The sequence below is a fragment of the Condylura cristata genome, unplaced genomic scaffold, assembly GCF_000260355.1.
Source record: "Condylura cristata isolate star-nosed mole 26May11 unplaced genomic scaffold, ConCri1.0 scaffold00011, whole genome shotgun sequence".
In the NCBI taxonomy this organism is placed as follows: domain Eukaryota; kingdom Metazoa; phylum Chordata; class Mammalia; order Eulipotyphla; family Talpidae; genus Condylura; species Condylura cristata.
In genome coordinates this window covers 23,539,854-23,561,473 of record NW_004567112.1, presented here as the reverse complement: position 1 = coordinate 23,561,473, position 21,620 = coordinate 23,539,854, and the positions used below count along the sequence as shown (strand labels likewise).

Sequence of the window (21,620 nt, the reverse complement as noted above, 5' to 3'; positions counted from 1 at the left end):
CGTTTCTGTTAAGTTTATTAACAGATAAAAATTGACTTGTGTATAATAACAGTACAATGATTTTCTTAAATTGACTTACTCTGTCCTTATTGTTACTTGTCCTTACCATATATCTGGATTTTTGAAACAGTCTCAGTTTAAAGTGCTCTGTTGGGATACATTTACTGATTTTTTTTTGTTTTAGATGGAGGGCCTCAGAATATAAGTTACTTCAGACTTGTAGCCCTAAGGAATTATCATTGTAGTTATGAAGCTACAATGAGAACATATGAAGAGTTAAGTTTTAGGCATAGATTTTAGAAATTCAGAGAACAAAAAGATTATATCTTGCATATAAAGATTATATATCTTGCATGAAAATTTTCCTTGGACCATTTAGTTTACAAAGTAAACTTACTTTGTAAAGCACGTTTAAAAAGATGTGTTCAGTTTCACAAAATGGGAATAATATACCTGAGATAAAAGAGTTATATAGTGGTCAAAAGTATCAGCACAGTTTAGAGTCAGAAGAAGCTATTTAAGACATTATATAAGTAGTTTGGATATAGAGTGATGAAGAAGAAAGTAATACACCCTGTATGTGATGCCTTTGGTTTAGATTCTTACTGTGCTACATGAAAATGATGTTATTTTTGGTAGCTTAGAATGACTCAGCTTTCTGTTTAATTCGCTGCAACTTGCCATTTTTCTTTAATAACTGGTTTGCTTTTATTTTTAAGCTATTCAAAATAATTTGAAGTAAATATGTAACTTTTAATACATTCTGAGAATACCAGTATATGAATGTCCACCAAATTTAAGTGAGTCTTCTAATAGTTTTGTCCTCTTTTTGTAAGATCACTTTGGATGTATTAGTTGAGATGGGGCACAAGGAGCTGAAAGAGATTGGAATCAATGCTTATGGACATAGACACAAACTAATTAAAGGAGTTGAAAGACTTATCTCTGGACAACAAGGTATTTAATTTTGTATCATTGCTATTGCTAGTTTAGCATTTTGCATAAAAGTACCCCTCAATTTGCTTATTGATTTTGTAAAAATCTGTTAAGACTCTGCTTTCTAGGGAGAACACCTAAAATCAAGTCTTAGTTGTGCTGCTATAAACGTTCCTGATCTGTACTTGTTAGCTAAGTACCTAAGTAAAATATCTGGACTGTTCAGAAATTTGGGAATTGCTTCAGTTATTTCTGTTTAGCTATTACTGAAGTTACTTAACTCTAAAATTGTATGATTCTACAAAATATGAAACACGGGTTATTTACATATTAAGATACTATATAACAGGCCTTCAGGCCAGCATATAAATAATATAAAACTGTTGTTGTAATAGCTAAAATCTAAATGTTTGAAGTAAAAATACTGGTAAACAATGTTGCAACTTAGGAAATTGAAAAAATAAAGTGAATATTTTTTTCTCCTAAATGTTGATACTTAAGGAAAATGCAAATTGCATTCAGCCATCAGATGTCCATAATTAAATGTACCAGGTCCTGGGTTAAAAAAAGTTTTTGTTTTTAGATACATTGATAAACTGAGAGAATGATTTACCTAGTGATGACAAGTTTGTTTAATTGAAATCCTGCCTTTACAATGGGGTTTGAAAAGTAACCTTCCCTAACAAAAATAATGAGCTTTTCAGGGAAAAATATATACTTGCTGGCATAGGGCCCACTTCTTGACAAAGAATAGAGTACCTCTCAAAACTAAGTGATTCAAGCTAAAGGATGTTTAAACTGGAAATTTGAGATTAGACCAATTAAACATAGATGTGCTTTATTTGCTTGGTAAGGGTTAGAGCAAAATACTTAAAATGTGAGATAATCTTGGGTATTATAGGTGATGAGGTTTTATAAGAAAAAGAAGAGGGAAAACCCATGACTCCCTAGAACATTAGTATACAATATAAATAACATAATAAAAAGGAACTAGAACTCTCAGTTATGGACCAATCTAGTAGAATAGCAGTTATAATTGAGTAGTGAATTGAACAAGGGTCATTTAGGAAAGAGGCAGTGTTATACAATAAACATATAGTCTGACATGCATTTAATAAGATGTGCTCAAAAGCCTAAAAAATGAATACGCTGCCTCTAAGTGACAAAGATACCTCCATGACACCACCACATCTGTACTTTAACATCTAGCTACAGTTAGGTAGAAGCATTCATTCCTGCGTTGGAGAGAAACGTCATCATAGAATCTGTATCTGATATAGAATAGAAGGTTTCTTACATAAAGTTAACACCTTCCTCATATTCATTTGATTCTTGCTGCCGTACAATCTTCGCTTTTATTCAGTCAAGTCAACAGGTGATTAGTCCTAACCTTTCAGTACTGATACACCTCTCCATGGGATGGTTCAAAGATACCTTGGTCCTTATTTTGTAAGTCTGTAGTCTGTAAAATATTCTCCTCTGTATGGGTGCCATAATTCCCATACACTTTGTAATTCAGCCATTCCTGTACGTTTCTTATCAGAGCTTGACATGTTTGTAGAAGTTACTCATCAGAAATCAAAACTAGAGTAGTGCTCATAATCTCCAGAGGGAAACTACTATGCATTGACCCCTTCCTAGAAAACAGTAAGTTTTGAAAATTGTGTTAAAAGTCTATGAAGAGACTTTCCCTGGTGGCGCAGCAGGTTAAAGCACTGCACTGAGAAGCTAAAGCCACTTCCGCATGAGTTCAATCCCTACCTGCCCCGGAAGTGATCCACATAGCAAAGCAGACCTCTCCTGACACGCCGCTGCTCCCTTCAGCAGTGTACTTCATCAGTCGGCCTGTTCTGCCCCTCACTCTGTCTCTGGTGAATCCTCTCACTGCCCCTGCACCTCTGGCCTGTACCCCAGTTCTATATGCACAAATAAATAAATCTTTAAAAATATATATATATATATGAAGAAATTCTGTTTAAAAAGCTTTGTGAGAATAGAGATAGAAAAATACATGAATCTTTTTGGCAATTAACATTCAGAAAATATGGCAAATTCAGTGCTGAATTAAAGACTTTATAAACATTCAGTAGTAAATACACATTTTGAGGATTAATTTAAAGTACTTGAGGCTGAATACGTTTCTGCCATTATTATTTCTTATACTTAGAAAAAATAAAGGGTCCAGATACTGAGAGGCATCTGTGGTTGGGAAACAATTTAAAGAAGATATGATAAATTCAATTACAGGAGATAGAGAATAGAAAAATGTTCTGCATTGTTCTTTAAAAACCCTTAAGACTTGTTGGGTCAAAAATTAGTAATCTAAATGCAGTGTTCTGGTTTGGATCCTAGAATTGAAAAAGGACATCATTGGGAAAACTGGTGAAATCTAAATAATGTCATTGATTTACTTAAGTTATGACCGATGGTCTATGGTTATGTAAAACAGAAACATTATGGAAAGATAACACTGAGCATCTTTGTACTATCTCTCAACTTTCCTATAAATCTAAATCATTCCAAAGTTTTTAAAAATTGGTAGCAATCATCAGGTAAATCAGATAAGTATTTTCAGTTTATATTGTTTTATAGGCAATGCGTTTTTACCTTCAATTTTCATTTAATAGGTCTTAACCCATACTTAACTCTGAACACCTCTGGTAGTGGAACAATTCTCATAGATCTGTCTCCTGATGATAAAGAATTTCAGTCTGTGGAAGAAGAGGTATGTTCTTATACCTAAAATTTCCTAGAAGTTTCCAGATCCACTTGAACATAACTTTAATTGTTCATAACTCTTTACTGGTTAGAAACATTCTAAATCAATACATGTAAGACACCTCCCTCAGTAAACATTAATTCCAGTGACATGGAATTATAACAGTGCAGTTAAAACTAACAGTCTTCTAAGAAAAATGGCTGATACTCCCTCCTTTCATGAAGACAGTTGCAAAACTCAAGGTGCCCCAAATAAGAAATAGAACATGTCGTTAGAAAGTTTTTCTTTCAGCTTGCCTTCCCTACTTGGACCCATTGAAAACTTTGAATAGTGTTGTACTTCTAGGACATCTACCCTACATTTGTAAAATCAGCACAGAAATACAAAGTTGAATGAAACTTCTAAACCTCAAGAAACAAACAAAAAAAAATTTAAAAATAAAGCTCAAGAAACCAACTCTAAATGATATACAAATTGTGCTTTATTAGGGCAAAAAGAATAGTAACAAGTAATTTATTATTTGTTTGTCGTGTCAAGTGGTAAGCTTTGTATGTTTAGTTTACCTGTGCATTCATTTGACTCTTTTTCTTCCTTAACTTTGCACTTTATAGTTTTCACCTACAATGTTGTTTCCAGGTTGACTACTCTAGAGAATAGTACTCACAGATTTAAAGAACTCATTGTTAAAACGCACAAATATTAAAAGCTCATTTTGTATTCTCAAAAATAGACTCTTAGAGGTCTCAGGAGTCAGAAAAGACATAATAGTTAACCTTCATATATTTTAAATTGTTTTCCCATCAGATGCAAAGTACAGTCCGAGAACACAGGGATGGCGGTCATGCAGGTGGAATCTTCAACAGATATAATATCCTCAAGGTAATAAGTTAGTGAAAATAAAGTTTGCTGAGACTGTAGTTTTAAAAACCATTGTTAACTTGCTTAAGAAAGTAATGATTTGTCCATGTAATAAGTCTTGAGCTTGACATTAGGAGCTATTTTGGAAAAGATTATATTCTTGGAAAGTTAAGTCTCAAAATCCCATTGATGTTTCCTTTGCCAGCCATAATTTGTACCTTATTAACATACTCAAAGTAAGGAATTATGGTTTGTCCTGGTGTAATAATAAATACTATATTTAAGGGAGTTTAAATATGTAAGCATCTTTTAAGGCACTTCCTTGTACGAAAGCTAAATTTTATGTATAGTTCCTGAAAGGACTTCATCCTTAATAGTTTTATTGTACTTTTTGTCCTTAACTATGACTACTTCAGCTTTCTGAGAATCTGCACACTATGACTTTCAGAGTACTCTCTTTATACATTCCACTTTTCCAAACAGTTTCTAAGAACTGTTTTTTTTTTTAATATTTATTAATTTATGCATACAGAACTGGGGTACAAATAAGAGGTGCAGGGGAGATGAGAGGCCTCACCAGAGACAGAGTGGGGAGTAGAATAGACAGATCAAGTACACTGCTGAGGGAAGCAGCGGGCGAGATAGAAGAGGTCTGCTGCGCCATATGGGTCACCTCCCTGGCTGGGGATGGAACTCATTCCACAGGGTCTGGTGATAGCTGGATGGTGTTGAGGCTTTAACACCTATGCCACCAGGGAGGCCCCTAATACATAAATTTTAAACTCTTAAAATAAACAGTATCATCTTTTCAGCTGTGTTTTACCACTGCTTCACAGTAAAATGGCTATCATAAATATAATACTAAATGTCATAATTGAGTTAGTGAATACTAAAAATTTATTAAGATTCTGTGCTTATACTAGTATAAATTAAATGATTTAAAACAAGTACTCAGGTGAAGACTTTTGGGAGCCTCTTTTTAATAGTTTATCTCATAGTATGTTAGTCATAAGAATGACTTCTTGGGGTTTCCATTCATGGGGATATATGTATATGTATATAATGATTTTTTTTTAATAATGAAAAAACTTCAATGATTAAAGTTTCTTTTTTGTTGCTTTTTTTTTTTTTTTTTGCTTTTAACATAAATGAGTTCTATTTATGCCCCTTGTGGCCCTTGATTACTTAACTTGAAATATTTTGAGCAAAGACTGATACCACCAGCTTCCAAATGTTGCTGTTGGACCAGCAGGGGGCAATAACACCTTCAAACACAGCTAAGAAACAGAATTGTGAATCTGAATTTAGACCCTGGAAATAACTCCAGATGAGGACAGCATCCATCTTTACAGCTTCTCCAAACAAAAGTGTTAGCATTTGGGGTGTGGGTAGGTATGTATCAAATATTTTTAACCAAAAACAAAATGATAGTTTGAGGACCTCCCTGGTTACACAGGGATTAATGTTTCAGTGCTGTCAGGCTGTTGCCAGCCAATGGCCAGCCACTGCTGCATGAGTTAGACCCTCTGGCAAGGGTGCTGACCCACGTCACAACAGACCTCTTCCTGTCTTGCTCTCTGTACTGAAATACACTTCTGTAGTCAGTAGCTCTGCCTGTTCTACTCCCTACTCCCTATCGAATATTCTCTGGTGGTCCTCTCATCCCCTGCACCTCTGGACTACACTCCAGTGCTTATATGCATCAATAAATAAAAATTAAATCTTTTTTTAAAAAAGACCAAAATGATAGTTTGAGCCAGATAAATGGGGGTGGAAGAAAGAATATACTGCTCTTTCAAATACAGAACTCAGCATGTCTGTCTTAGAGGTAATTCAGTAGTCTAAATAAATGAAGGCTTAAATATTTTAATCCTAGTAATGGTTTTCTGGACCTTCACATGTGACCCTATATAGCTTCCCCTCCCTTTGAAATTTTTGCTTTTTGATTTTCAAGATGTTTCCTGTATTTCTCTTTATGATTAGACAAGGTATTTTTAGTTGATTAAGATGACACACACATCTCAAGGAAAAGTTTTGCCTCTGTATGACAGTGTGATCCATTTTTGGTTAAAATGAGCGAGTAATTTCATTTTTCAATTGTTTTGGGGTGTTTATAGATTCAGAAAGTTTGTAACAAGAAACTATGGGAAAGATATACTCACAGGAGAAAAGAAGTTTCAGAAGAAAACCACAACCATGCAAATGAAAGAATGCTATTTCATGGTAAGATTCCATACCTCACCACTACCCTCCACATTAGGACAGGTTTCCTAAACCTGATTTTTGCAATTTTACATTCATAAGCATATTTTCAGCCTCCTGAATTTGTGTTATAGTGGATTTATAAATAGGTTTACCATTTTGTTTATGGTAAATTTACCAATACTGTCTTGTAGCATTGGTATGTCAAGTGATTTTTTTTTTTTTCTAGTTGAATCTGTTTCCTTATTTTGGCATCAAAACTACCACCATATTAGAAACACTAATTGACATTAGCAATTCTTCTAACATTGTTCTGTAAAGTAGTGAGTTGACTGTTAGCATGTTAAAACCTTTTTATTTCATTGTAAAGGTGTGTAAGTTTAAGAATTTGGTTTTTGAAAGATCTTAGTTTTTATTTTTTTCTGTGTTAATTTTGAATTGTTGTTATCCACCTATATGTATTTTAGGGTCTCCCTTTGTGAATGCAATTATCCATAAAGGCTTCGATGAAAGGCATGCCTACATAGGTGGCATGTTTGGAGCTGGAATTTATTTTGCTGAAAACTCTTCCAAAAGCAATCAGTATGTATATGGAATTGGAGGAGGTACTGGGTGTCCGGTTCACAAAGACAGATCTTGTTACATTTGCCACAGGTAAGAGATAACTTGTTTGCATTTATTTTGATAAGACTAAATAAAACTGGTTTTATATTTGAGAAATTTAGGGAGCAAGACCTTGTCTTGTGCATCTTTAGGAATCCAGCCTAGACATGTTTCAGACTGCTTTTGGCCCTCTCACCACTTGTAGTAATAGCTAATACTTAGTAATTGATTTATGCGGGCCAACACAGTTCTAAGCACTTGACCTATTTAACTCAGTCATTTTTAGAACGTTTGGTACTTTGATACTTAGTGAGTAGAAAATACCATTGCGCATGGAAAAAGGCTTTCTTGTGACCCTTGAATATTATAGGGTTTTGTCATTACTTCCCAAGGCAAGCCTCATCATTTCATGGCACTGCATAAAGGAGTTTTTCTTCCTCTGTGATATGATTGATTCTAATCTTCAGTTTGTGATAATACTGCTCCAGGAGTTAGACTAAAACTCATAAATACCATATTAAGTAGTTACTTTTCACTTACAGTTGCTTTGGTTATAAATCAGTGTTAAAAATCATTCAACTAGCTTGACCCTAACTGATAAAATCAGGTGAATTATAGTTCACCAATTGAAAAATCAAGTAATTAATTAATTGAAATTCTACAGTTGGGTACTTCATTACTTATCAAATATTAGAGGGCATGTTACAATACAGGGCATGTTAAAATACAGATTCCTAAGCTCCACCTCAGAAACTTTAATTTCTGCCATGTTCTTAGGTGATGCTGCTATTTCTGATCAGTGATCTAGAAGAAAACCTTGAGCAGTAGTTTACAACCTTAGCACATTAACCCGGTGTCCCACCCTCAGAGATTCTCCTTTTATTGATCCCTGAGGTATGACGTGGCCATTGGTATTTTTTAAAGCTTCCCAGCTGGTTTTGAAAGACTATAGTAAAGATAAAGAACTATAGTCCTGAGAAAGAAGTCTAGTTCTTTTTTTTAATTTTGTTTTTGTTGTTAGCTTTCTGACTCAGGTCATTGGTAGACCTTCCTGGGTACGACCAGCTTCTGTTTTAGATTATAAATTGGACTTGTTAGGAGACTTGTAAGTTTGTCATATGTTATCTGGAGGCTGGATAATTCTTATTCGTAATAAGTAATGTTTTAGTACCTCATCCGAACTGTTTATAACAGAATGCTTGGCTTTTTGTAAATAAATGTATATTCTGATTTTCATGGGTCTTGATTGTGACTATAATAGAAAATCTATTATAAGTGCTAAGGTTTCCAAGGGGTAAAATTAGAATAACAGGTATGTAGCGTGGAGATCAAAATCACTAATATGTCAACCAAAACCTCTTGTTCTATAAAAATAAGGAAGAAAATTAAATAATTAAAAAAATGAATTAACTTTGGAACAATAATATTCCTGAGAAAAGTAGAAGAAAATTTTACTTAAATTTTTGATAAGGGAAAGATCTATTTGAGGGTGTAAGATTTCAGCTGAAACTTGATAATTGTTAGCCTGTTGAAAAGTGGTAAAATAGATGCCATTCTTGATGGTAGAGGCAACACAGAATAAGAAAGTTTAGCCTGTGTGAAGAAAGAAAATTAATGTGCTTGAGGCATATACCAAATGCATATAATCTTACACAAGGTAAGTGGGAGAAATGGGAGCCATTGTAAGGAATGTGAGTGAGCATTGTATTGAACAGTCAGTGAGCAGCCTATAAAAAAATTGTAAACAAAAAAGTGATAGAGTCCAATTTGGGGAAAGGGGAGGTTGCATTGCTTTGTCTTCTTCTAAATTGTTGGTTGTTCGGATAATAAATAGTTTGGGTTGGAATTAGAAAAGGAGCAAGATGACTGCTTCAGAGGCCATTCTAACAAGTCAGGTGTAATATTTGGTCATTTGGACTTAATGGTGGCAGTAGAATTAGAAGTGAATGGATTTCAGATGCATTATGAAGTTGAATCAGTTGGACTTAGTTAGATAAAATGTCCAACTTTGCAAACCAATTCATGGATATTCCTTAAGCTTCTCCTCACTTGATCTATAAACAGGATGTCAGTCTGTTTCTCTAAAAGATTTTTTTACAGATTTTATAAAATATCATTAATAAGGTTAATTTTTCATTAATAAGGTTAGAAAACATTCTTACAAAGTTCTGTTAAGTGAGAAGTGATTAAAACAATTTTAAGGGTTTATGTATAAGTGCACTTAAAAAACTGATGGCAGTACTCACAAATAATCATAAACTGCCTAGTCCTCAGAGAGTCTTTTCCTTTTCATGTATAGACAGCTGCTCTTCTGCCGAGTAACCCTGGGAAAGTCTTTCCTGCAGTTCAGTGCAATGAAAATGGCGCATTCTCCTCCAGGACACCACTCAGTCACTGGTCGACCCAGCGTAAATGGCCTAGCATTAGCTGAATATGTTATTTACAGAGGAGAACAGGTATTTCAGTCTTACTTATTCATTTTCACAAATGCTGTAGAATTGTATTTTAAACTTAATGAATCACTTCAATTGACGAGTATATTGGCTTAACTAGATTTTCTTTCTTCTTAACTTTCATTTGGAAATAATCTTAGAAGTTGCAAAAATAGTAAAAAGAATTTGCAGGAAATGTTAACCCATGTTTTCCAAATAGTAATGTCTCTCTTCTATCATTCTTTTCCTCTTATCCTTCCCCATCCACATTTTATTCTGAACTGGTTGAGAGCAACTTATAGGCATGTTCCTTTAGACCTGAACACTTCAATATGTATTTCTAGAAAGATACTTTCTTAAAATTATCACAACCAGGAAAATATTAATATTGTATATACATATAGGCCTTATTAGTATTTTGCTATGTCTTTTTTTGTCTTGAAAAATACAGTTCATTAGATTCTTATACTTAGGGCTTCCCTGATGGCACAAGGGGTTAAGTCTCAGTGTTATCAAGCTGTCAGCAGCCACTGCAGCAGGAGTTACATCACCAGCCAGGGAGGTAACCCTCATGGTGCAACAGATCTCTCCTGTCTCATCCACTGCTCCCCTCAGCAGTGTATTTCAGTAGATCTGCCTGTTCTATTTCCCACACTGTCTCTGGTGAATCCTCTTACCCCTTACACCTCTGACCTACACACCCCAGTTCTTGTTTGCAAAAATAAATTAAAAAAAAAAAGATCCTGTATTTAATAGTTAGCCAAGCTATAGCAAAAGAGTTTATAAAAGCATCTTTAGAGTAAGGTACTTAACTAAAGATATGTATCAGAATCCTTCAGTTATTAAAAAAGGACAAACCTTAGCCTAGACCTGTTGATTCAGAATCTAAAAGGTTGGCATCAAGGTAAGGATGTTTTGATGCCTCTAGATAATGCTGATCCATAACACTAAAGCTTCTCCCTAAATATTAGGGAACCTTATGGAAAATCTCCTTTCAAAAAAAAATAATTATTAATTTATTTTTTTACAAAGTTTATTTTTACATCATTTTGTGCATTTTTTTTTCCATCTCAATTGTAATCCCCGCGGGTTTCCCATCACCAAGTCACCCATGTGCCATCACCATAATCCCGTGCATTTCCCTCCCCCCACCCCGTTTTTGATCCCACTCCCCACTCCACCCCCACAAAATGTCTCTGGTATATGGTTGTTCATTATTTTTGTTATTTTCCACCTGGTCCATTATACTCCTGCTATGAGTGAAACCATCCGGTATTTTTCTTTCTCTTTCTGGCTTATCTCACTAAGCATGATCTTTTCCAGTTCCATCCAAGTTGCTGCAAAAGACATGTGTTTCTCTTTTTTGGTTGCTGAGTAATACTCCATTGTATATATGTACCACATCTTTTTTATCCAGTCATCTACTTTTGGGCATCTGGGCTGCTTCCATGTTTTAATTATTAATATTTTAATCTTTCTCTTCCAGGCTTATCCTGAATATTTAATTACTTATCAGATTGTGAGACCTGAAGGTATGGTTGATGGATAAATGTTTTAGGAACCTAACTCCACTGAACATAAGATCATCTAAGCAGCTGATGACCTCTTAAGTTTTACTTCTTTTCTGGGAAAAATCATCTTGTCTACAAGCCTGTGGCAAAAGGATAAAAAAAAATGTGAACGAAGCTTAACATTCTGACTTGATAAAGCTTTAATAATGTACAGTGTTTTCTAAATATTTCCTGTTTTTCAGCACTTTAACAGATGCCATTCCAGGTTAAACTGGGTTTGTCTGTACTAAATTATAAACAGTTAACTTGAACCTTTTATACATTATGCATTGATTCTCACAGAAACTGTAATCCCTCCACAGAACTCATTTTACTAATACAGTACTGTGTTTCTTTAAAGCACAGCATTTACACTGAATACAGTTTCATTTGTAAAACTGTAAATAAGAGCTTTTGTACTAGCCCAATATTTATTTACATTGCTTTGTAATATAAATCTACTGTTCTAGAACAGCAGCAGTTTACAATTTTTTTCATATGTATTGCTCATCTGAACTTCATCTTACATTAATCATGATTGAGTGGTCTTTACATTTGATTCCAGAGGTTATGTTGAATTGTTATCAGAGACTTGGTTATTTGGGAAAGATTGATTTATCAGGTTTAATTTTCTGATAAAAGTGTATATCTCATTTATCCTATCCCATTTAGGAACTTGCTTCATGAATACTCTGGGGATTTAATTTCTGATACCTTTGAATGTACAAAACACATTCCAAAGAGCTCTAACTATAGATTTACGAAGCCTCTTTACTGGCCTCAAACTCTGGGTTTTGCTTTGGAAATTTTTCTCATGCCATAAAAATCAGAGCAAGAGCTCCTATTTTTTAGAGAGGCTAAATCCTGCCACTCAATAACTAATGCTGTTTTTTCCCCCCATGGAATGTAAATAGGAAGTTAAATTGCTGAAGTAAGAAGGGTAATCCTGAATAATTTTCAACCTATTATTACCTTAAATCTAAAGGGGGAAAATGGCAAATAGTATGTAGTTTTTTGTTGTTGTTTTTTTGGTTTTTTTTCCTATTCTTTTTTATTTGTTTCTGTTAGCCAGTCTATCCCACTGCAAGTAAGCTCAGCCTAGGACCGTAAAATGTAGGCGTCTCCATACTCTCCTGCCCTCCCGAATGGGCAGGTGCAGTGATAGGGGCATTTCCTGCTGCTGGGTCACCTCCCAACAGGAATTATGCTTTCAATTTGTACACCAGGTAATGAGCGGGCTTGCGTTCACTTTGGCAGCTGTGAAGAAGAATGCTGCCCCACATAATGCTAACCTGGATTTTATAATATAAAGCTATCTTTTCAATGAAATATGCTAAGGCATCTTGGTACAGAGACATGCATTATTTGTTAAAGGAAGATTTTACCCAATTAAAGTGTTTTTAATGGGAATATTTCCCTTCATTCTCTGTACCACTTTACCTTCGTTTTACATTTTATTCAGTCTTTAACTGGCCTCTTGCAGTAAGTTGTACATAAAGTGCTAGAAAATCATGCTTCTTGTCTTGAGTAAATCAGAGTAAATGCATATCTGAATTGTTTCTTTGATGTAGAGTGTGATCTTTATTTAGGAAGTCAGTTCCTGATCTTGAAGTGCTTTTATACAACTAATTATTGCAAATATGATGCTAAAGTCATTTTGGGGAACACAAATAGAATATGCCAAATTTTGTATGATTTTTCAGGTTCTGGAAGTTTCCAGGTTTTATAATTAGATGATAATGAGATGAATTAATGTTTATATTTACACATTCTCTCTCAGCATTTAACCCATTTTATGCTCCCTATAAATGAATCTGGAATTGCTTATCATGTAAAACCATCGTGGTCTATGAGTTTACAATTTTGCAACCTGTGTTGTTTCATCTAATCCACTGCTTAGTGTTGTTTTTCTATGGATAATTATATTGTGGTTAATATGTTAGCATGGCAATATTTTCACATAGATTATTGGGAGCTCAAAGGGTTTGGGGGAGGTTGGGGATTTTTTTGGAATTTTTGCATGAAATATCTTACTTTATAATGATGGAATTGCTTTTTCTTTTGTGATTTCTTTTTTGAGTGAGATTTAACTTTTTGTGTGAGTAGTATTGTTATATCTGTCTTGAGTGTTTTATTTGTACTGTATCACATTCCATACCCTCATTTAATTCTTAATAAACTGTTCACTTGCTTTTCTGGGTAGCATGGTAATTACTAAAATAGTATAAATGTGTTGAATGGTCTTTAAGAAAATAGATTAAGATTACAATAAACTACAATTGCAGGAAAACATTGTAGTTCTGAGTCTATAATGATAAAAAGAATGCAGTTTAAAATAATAAATGTTGTGACCATACCTTTTCAGCTGCTTTTAGATGAATGTAGCTGTAAGGTGTTTTTAGGCATGTAGTCAGTCCATCCATCTCAACTTACAGCATACTATTAAAGCTCATTTCTGGGCAATCTGTAGTCTTATAAAAAGCAGTTTTGTGTTTTATGTCATATAAAAAAATTTTATAAGCTCTCCAATCTTAATGGTATTTATTACCCTCAGAAACAGTAATGTATGTTAGATTTTAGAATGCCACGTGTCTTTGTGTGAGTAGTCTCTGCTTTCCATACGGTGATAAATAATCCATAAGTCATTTGAGTTTGAATATATATCAGCAACCCTATCTTAATGCTTCAGTGAAGATTGTTTGCCTGCAGTTCCTTAAGCATGCATGCCAGTGTGTAATGTGATCCATTTGTTTGCAGGGTGATAAGGAAAGAAAATATGCAAATAAATTTCCCAAACTTTTGTGATTAGTATTTCTGATTGACCCTTTACCTACCATGCTGTCCTGGTAAAAGACTGGAGTAACTGAGGCAGTAGGTCCTAGTACCAGAACTGTCAGATTTGTATAAAACTATATAACAATGGCATTTTTATTATCTACTGAATCTCCCCTACCACCACCCTTTTTATGCTTATTAGCTTAAGCATAACATAACCTAAATACTTAATTATACCCTCTTACAAAGGTTTTGTTCTCCCCATACAAGCCACCGATATCAAAAGTTTCTTCTATTTTTCACAGGTACACACAAAATTGTCTGCCAGTATACATAAAGTATTGCTGGGCCTGCAGGTAGGAGTGGTCTGCAGATGGTTTCCAGCCCAGAGAAAGCTAAAAACAAAAATTGAGGGGAAATGACATTGCTGCAAAGTTTCAAATTTCTTTAACAAAAATAATTGGTCTGCAGTAGATTAGAAATTAAGAGGGAAAAGAAATCTGGGTCTTTACAGATAATTTGAATGATATAAGGAAAATAATGTGCTTAAATAGGACATCCTGGTCTGCAGTAGTTCCTAAAAAATTTTTTCTTGAGTGAATAATGATTGATTGGGCTCTAGGGTCAGATGAATCTCAGTTGAATTTTATCCTACTGCTTGCTTTGTGGTAGCTACCTCACAGGGTTGTTGATGAAATTTTCTTTGGGTCCACTAGTACTATATTTGTCAATACAGGTTAATACAATTATTTTTCTGAATGTTCCAGTGGTTGAGTATTCTCTTGTGTAAAGACATGAGATTATAGAATTTTAGCACAGCAAACTGTATTAGTCACTGATCACTTTGTTTAAATGAAATCTTAAACTCAAAATGTAAGGCATATAAATCCCTAGATGCCTAAGAATCTCAGTTTGAGAAGTACTAATAAAGCACAAGGGAGGGGAAGGAGGAAGAGACACTCACAACCCAAGCTGCGTCATATTACTGTAGTGTAGAAAGTGCAAAGTCCACTCAGATGTACTCATGGTTTAAAATCCAAAACCATGCCTTTGCAAGCACAAGTCAATAGACAAAATCTTGGAGGCTTAGTACCTTAGAGTAACTATGAAGTAAGAATGTTTAAAATAATGGAGAGAGCATTAAAAGAAAGCATAAAACCCATTAGAAAAGATGATACTGAAAAAAGGCAAAGTAGGTTTGAAAAGCTATGTTTTGGGAATTAAAAGCACACATAATTAATGAAATTTAAAGCTCTGTTCACAGATGAAACTATAGATGCAGGATGAAACTACAGGCATGTCTAAAGAGAGAATTAATGAAATAGAAGCAGAGAAATGGCCAGATTATAACAGGAAGAGATGGGAAATAAGAAAGGACTAAGAGAGATGGAAATTAAAATGAGGAAAACAGACTAGAGGAAGAGATTTTATTTGAATCCCCAACTGAAGTGACAAATATTTAGACGTGTGAATAAAAAGCAAGTCAAGTTCTTTATATGCAAAAAGCAAAAATCTGAAAATAACCAGAAAAAAGACATTGCCAACAGAAGAGTGATTATGTTTACAGCAGAATTTTCAAAAGAATGTCTAAGGAACACCGGCCCCTTTGTAAAAGCTATAATTATCACATAAACTGATAAATGGACTGGAAAAGAAAAATCTAGAAATGGCCTGAAATCAATAGTATATTGATACATAGTGGTGGTATATTATGAAATTGTAAGAAAGATGATGGTTTTGCAGCAGCTCAGGAGCTATGTGGGAAAATGTTGAACCCCACTCTTACTCTTTACATTAAAATATATTTTAGCTGAGGGCCCTCTCTAGTGGTGCAACAGGTTAAAATGCTGCACTTGTGAAGCTAGCTGAAGCTGCTTCAGCATGAGTTCAATCCCCAGCCTGAGAGCTGACCCACATGGCTCAGCAGACCTCTCCTGTCTCACCTGCTGCACCCCTCAGCAGTGTATTTCAGTCCATCTGCCTGTTCTGCTCCCTGCTCTGTCTTTGGTGAATCCTCTCACTGCCCTATACCCCAACTCTGTATGCATAAATAAATCTTTTTAAATATATGTGTATGTATATAGATAAATAGATATAGATAATATAGAGATATTTAGATGAGTCATATCCATTTAGAAAATGGAGCTATATGGCCTCCCTGGTGGTGCAGTTAAAGTCTCCACTATGAAGCTATCATCAGCCACACTGCTCCCCACTCTACACTGTCTCTGGTGAACTCTTAAAAGCTATAATACTACACGAAGTGAACAAAATGTCAATAATATTCATGTACAAAGATCTAATAACCTAAAATCCAGAAATAACAAAAAGTAAAACCCAACCTCATACAAATTTTAAACATTCACAAACAAAAAGGTCAGTGACACACTGACAATTCCTAGCAATCCTTCTGCAAAGGAATTGATTTATATTTTTGCATTATGAAAAGGTGCCCAGGGTGACAAAACAATAGCTCAAGAGAAAAACATTACAATATCGGAAGTAAAAAGTATTTATAGAAGAGAAATAAAACTTAACAGATATGCTCCCTTTTTCCTCCTTTCTAAGTGAAGATCAGTACTGATGCTCAAAATATTTCAAACCCAGACACTGGCCAGTCAAAACAGACTGAGTAATACACTACCTGATGTGAATCTTAATTGATGGTCTTGGGAGGTGGTGGGAGAACGAGAGAGCCTCTGAGATATCAAAATGGAACACTCAGTAGTTACCAGTAGGTACAGAAGTATTCAGTTGTTTAATAACCAAATTACATCCCTCCTTTTGCTCAAAATCTTGTAATGTCCCATTTCAAGCTGAGGCCCTTAAAATGCCCAGTTAACCCTGTATGACCTGCCATCTCCCACTCTCCCAGGCCACACCAGCCTAAACATGAAGCCACTCTTCCACCCTCAGGGCCTTTGCAGGTGCTGTTTCTGCTGCCTAGACTCCTCCCCCAAAATTCCTCATAACTTCCTTCCTCACTCCACTTCCCAATTTTTCAGATGTCACCTCAGGTGAGAGAGCTAGAGTTCACCCAAAGCCAAGACAAAGTAGGGGGTCTTTTTAAAGTCCCTTTCCATTTTTCTACCACACTTCTAGGTGCACTGTGCCCTTGGCAAGCAGTAAATCAACCTTGTAGAGACAGAATTTCCTCCAGGATCTGTGGGGGATGTCATTCACTGCAGGATGAGTAGGTCTGGTCAATTCTTTTGGTGCCTCCAGTCTCAGCTCCTGAGTAATGTTACTGAGCAGTGGACTTTACCCAATATGCACAGAAACTGATAACATGACATCAGATTCTGAGAAAAAGTTGTATTGCAAATAGATAGGCAAGAAGATAGGGGCCTTCCTGGTGGGCTAGGCCTTAAATCTGTTATCACCAACTACAGCCTAGCAGCACAGAGGTTGAGTTCATTCCCCAGCCAGTGAGCCAACCCACGTATGCTGCAGCAGACTCTGTCTTGCCTGCTGCTCCCCTCAGCAGTGTATTTCAATAGATCTGCCTGTTCTACTCCCACTGTCTGTGGTGAATCCTCTCACCGCCTGCATCACTGGCCTACACTGCAGTTCTTCTATACAAAAAAAATCTTTTTTAAATAACAAAAGGTAGGAGGTAAACCTAAATATCCCTCCATGGGTAAGAAATCAAATGAGGTTATGTAGCTTTGGGAGGATAGGTTGAAAGCAAAGGAGTTAAATTGTATTGACTGAAAAGCGAGTTGGGGCAAAGAAATGTGGATTTGCCTGAAATGCATTGGTGGGTTACAGGCCAGTTTTGAAATTCCAGGTAGCCCTTTTCTGTATTTTCAGTCTCCTGACTCTTGCTGGCCTTGGAGCTCAATTCAAGGTTTGTCAATAATCCTCCAATTTTGGCTGTGTCTGTAAAAGCAAGTTTTAGAGAGAAGTTTCCCCCCCCCTTTCTCATGCTCTTAGGGCCTGGGACCAATTACCAACTCAGCCACCATTATTGTAAGTGTGGGTGGGACTCTTCCTACAACCAGCATTTCTCCTCACCCCCAGTCATCTTGCAGATTCATGTTCCTAAAGGCAGAAAACTGCAACTTGCTTTCAAAAAAGCTTGGACTGAAGAGGAAGTTAATGAAAATCCTAACTCTGCCTGCCTTTCTACTTCCCCCTCTTGGAGCACCGGCTGGCAAGCCAGCTCAATTTTAAACTAACCAGTTTGAGGAACAGATGGATTCTGGATGAAGCTGTAATCCAGAGTTTAAAACTGATTTCTTTTGGCAATAGCAACCTCACAAACAGTATTTGTCAAAGGGGGACTAGCAGAGACTCTTCTAGAGGTGTGTTTTGTCTCACAGGAATATTTTTGTTCTGACCACTGAGTAAAGAGCATGAATCTAGTCCGAATCAACCTAACTGAAGCTTTGGGAGGATAGGTTGAGAGCAAAGGAGTTAAATTGTATTGACTGAAAAGCGAGATTTTCATATAAAAGATTTTATATATAAAAAGGTTAGCACATTCCAGTCAAAGTAAATATAGTTGATTTGTATTTATAGACAGGGATTAAATAAACTAATCTGATGGGAGTCTGGGCAAACAGTTGTTTGGAAGCAAGATAGATCCATCTGCATGCAAAGAACAGTGAGTGAATGAAGCTCCATGCCTCAGTGGGCAGCGGGGCATAGGGGAGAACACCAGTCCAGATAATCAGACATTCACATTTCCCACTGTTTTGTTCTTTTGTATCCAAATGTGAGAAGCTGCTTTCCAATCCCCCACATACAAAGCTCTTTATTGGACTTTATTGAGGCATGATCCCAGCTGTTTTACACAAACTGCCCGCTTCAGAAGGAGTTTTGCTTGATGGTGTCTGGCAGCTCGACTTTGCTCCTGAGTAGATTTATGAGCTGTGAAAGATGGTCAAATTAACACCCTAAGCATTCCTGATAGGATTAGAGGGTCAGAGACATGCCAGCATTTGCATACCTCCCTGATCTCTGTGTCTTCCCAGCCCTTCTGGGAGGAGTTTGGAGAGGGTGAGTAGGAGGTGAAGCCACACACTCCTCTCCCATATAGCAACACAAAGAATCACCCTGAGATTCCAGATGATGTTATTTGGTATTTAACATCTTCTAAGGGCAGCATCTCCCAATCAAAAGGACTAAACTGAAGGGGCAAATACAATACTCTTTCAGGACCGGATGAGTCCACAGCTCCCCATGGAGAGAACAAGTGGTCTCTCTTGGGTAGGACTGATTCCTGCAGCTGTCCTACAAAGCACTGGATGTGGGCCTTAAAACAACCTCTTGAAAATATTAACGACTTCACTATGGAGAAGACTGAAAAATACAACAGAGGAAAACTTAGCCATCATCCTATTACTCGGGATAGCTTTACTGTTAAGATTGTGATATATTTGGGGGGCCTCTCTGGAAGCGCAAAGGGTTGAAGTCTCAGCACTATGAAACTATCACAAACACTGCAGCAGGACTTTATCCCCAGCCAGGGAGCCGACCCACATGTCACAGGGGACCTCTCACAGTAGTGTCTTTCAGTAGAGCTGCCCGTTCTGCTCCCCACTTGTCTCTGGTGAATCCTCTCAACCCCCTGTACCTCTGGCCTGCACCCAGTTCTTATATGCATAAGATAAAAATAAATATTTTTTTAAAAGACTGTGGTATATTTATTTACAATCTTTTCAATGCATATAGATACATAACTTGTTGCTTTTCTGTAAAACCAGAGTATATTGTTTAATCTTTTATTTTGAACTTTCATTTGAATATTATATAGTATTTAGTATGTATTCAACAATATTTCCCCCATGTTTATATATATATATGTGTATATGTATATATTTTTATGGCTGCATAGTATTCCATCATATCTGAACATAGGATACATTAGCAAAAGTAATGTACTTTACTTAAAGGGAAATAATGCAGAAACAAGCCTGTGCCACAGAAACAAGACTCAAGACACTCCTGAATTTGCATAACCAGAGACTAAGACATTATAAATACAATAAATAATTTAAAACAGGTGCTAGTATAACAAGACCATGAAGTTACTGAAAAAAAATTTTTACTCTATCTCTGATGAACCCTCTCACCCCACACCCACCACACTGCTCCCCTCAGCAGTGTATTTCAGCACATCTGCCTTTTCTGCTCCCCACTCTGTTTCTGATGAACCTCTTCACCCCCCTGCACCTCTGGCCTGCACCCCCCCTTCCTATATGTATAAATAAAATAACGTTTTTTAAGTTACTTTAAAAAAGGGTAGCAGGAATGTGTAGCCAGAATTAAAGCTGCAGTATCCGGCCCTTGTTAACATGTCATCCCAACTGGGCTACTGGCTTCATGCAGACAGGGACCACTCAGTCTTGTCCATGACAGTCTTTCCAGCATCCAGCCCAATACTGGGAACATTTGTACTAAATTAAATCAAGGATACCCTTCAGGATCTGCTTGTGAACTTACTGTGAACCACCACTGGTTTTTGTGAGGGATAGAGGCCCTAGGGACCATTTTGAACTGAGTTTGGAGGTAACTGGTGGAAACAGTCAAAGACAGGTGTGTGATACTGACCGGCATATGTAGGGATGTCAAAGGGTTGGGCCAGGCTTAGCTGGCTTTGAGTGTGAGCAGACTGACTACATAAAAAAGCATTTATTTATCCTTAAAGGACTTGGGGATAGCAAGTGTCTAAGGAAAGTGAGATGTGGGGGAAGTTAAAAGTTTGCAGTAGAAGACAGGAGTTGGCCAAGCCCAGGGGACTGTTGAGGCAACCATGTTCAGACCTGACTTTTTGTTTTCTTATAATTCGAAGTACAGAGTTGTGCCATAACTCAGCTACAGCAGTCTTCAGAGGAGACAGATTGATGAGAATGGGAGGAGGGGAGAGAGAGGGTAAAGCGGAGCATAGAGTAGTTCCAAAGGCAGAGAGAAGAGATACTGCTGAATTGGATCATCTGCAAATCACTGTTCAAAAGGACCAAAGGAAGTCCCAGGATTGACTTCTTTATGGGAGTGTTTTTTATGTTTGTCTTTTTGTTTATCTGATCCTAAAGCAAAATCATAATGGCAGAGCTTGGTATAAAGGAGAGGCAAGCCAAAATGTCATTTGTATATACTTGTTTGGATTTAAATATGAATTAATGTTGGTATGTATGTTATTTACATGATTCAAAAATATTAAATACAAAAAGATCAATAAGATGTCTCTCCTCTTCCCCTGCCTACATCACCCAGTTCTCCTGCATGACATAAAATTTTGTTATTTGTCTCTGGTTTACCTTACCAGATGTATTTATGCATATGAGAACTGGGGTACACCAGAGGTGGGGGGCGGTGAGCAGAATCACCAGAGACAGAGTGGGGAGCAGAACAGGCAGATGTACTCAGATACACTGCTGAGGGAACCAGGCGGGACAGGAGAGTTATGCCACACCATGTGGATCACCTCCCTCGCTGGTGATCCACATGGTGTAGCTGCTACAGGGGCTTGGGACACCTTTATGGTACTGTACTTTAACCCATTGTGCCACCAAGGAGAGCCCTTCTTTCTCTTTTTTT

At 36.4% G+C, this 21,620-nt stretch overlaps 1 protein-coding gene across 1 annotated transcript in view; it reads left to right on the top strand.

The window, feature by feature from the left end:
- Window positions 1–13,495, top strand: part of TNKS2 (tankyrase, TRF1-interacting ankyrin-related ADP-ribose polymerase 2) — a 58,707-nt gene extending 45,212 nt beyond the window's left edge. The window contains exons 20-26 of the mRNA XM_012723874.1: window positions 837–957; window positions 3,564–3,661; window positions 4,460–4,534; window positions 6,631–6,736; window positions 7,183–7,369; window positions 9,618–9,774; window positions 11,237–13,495. Coding sequence (XP_012579328.1) covers window positions 837–957; window positions 3,564–3,661; window positions 4,460–4,534; window positions 6,631–6,736; window positions 7,183–7,369; window positions 9,618–9,774; window positions 11,237–11,299 — 807 coding nt within the window. The 3' untranslated portion in view covers window positions 11,300–13,495. The remainder of the gene's footprint in view (window positions 1–836; window positions 958–3,563; window positions 3,662–4,459; window positions 4,535–6,630; window positions 6,737–7,182; window positions 7,370–9,617; window positions 9,775–11,236) is intronic.
- The last annotated feature ends 8,125 nt before the right edge of the window (window positions 13,496–21,620 follow it).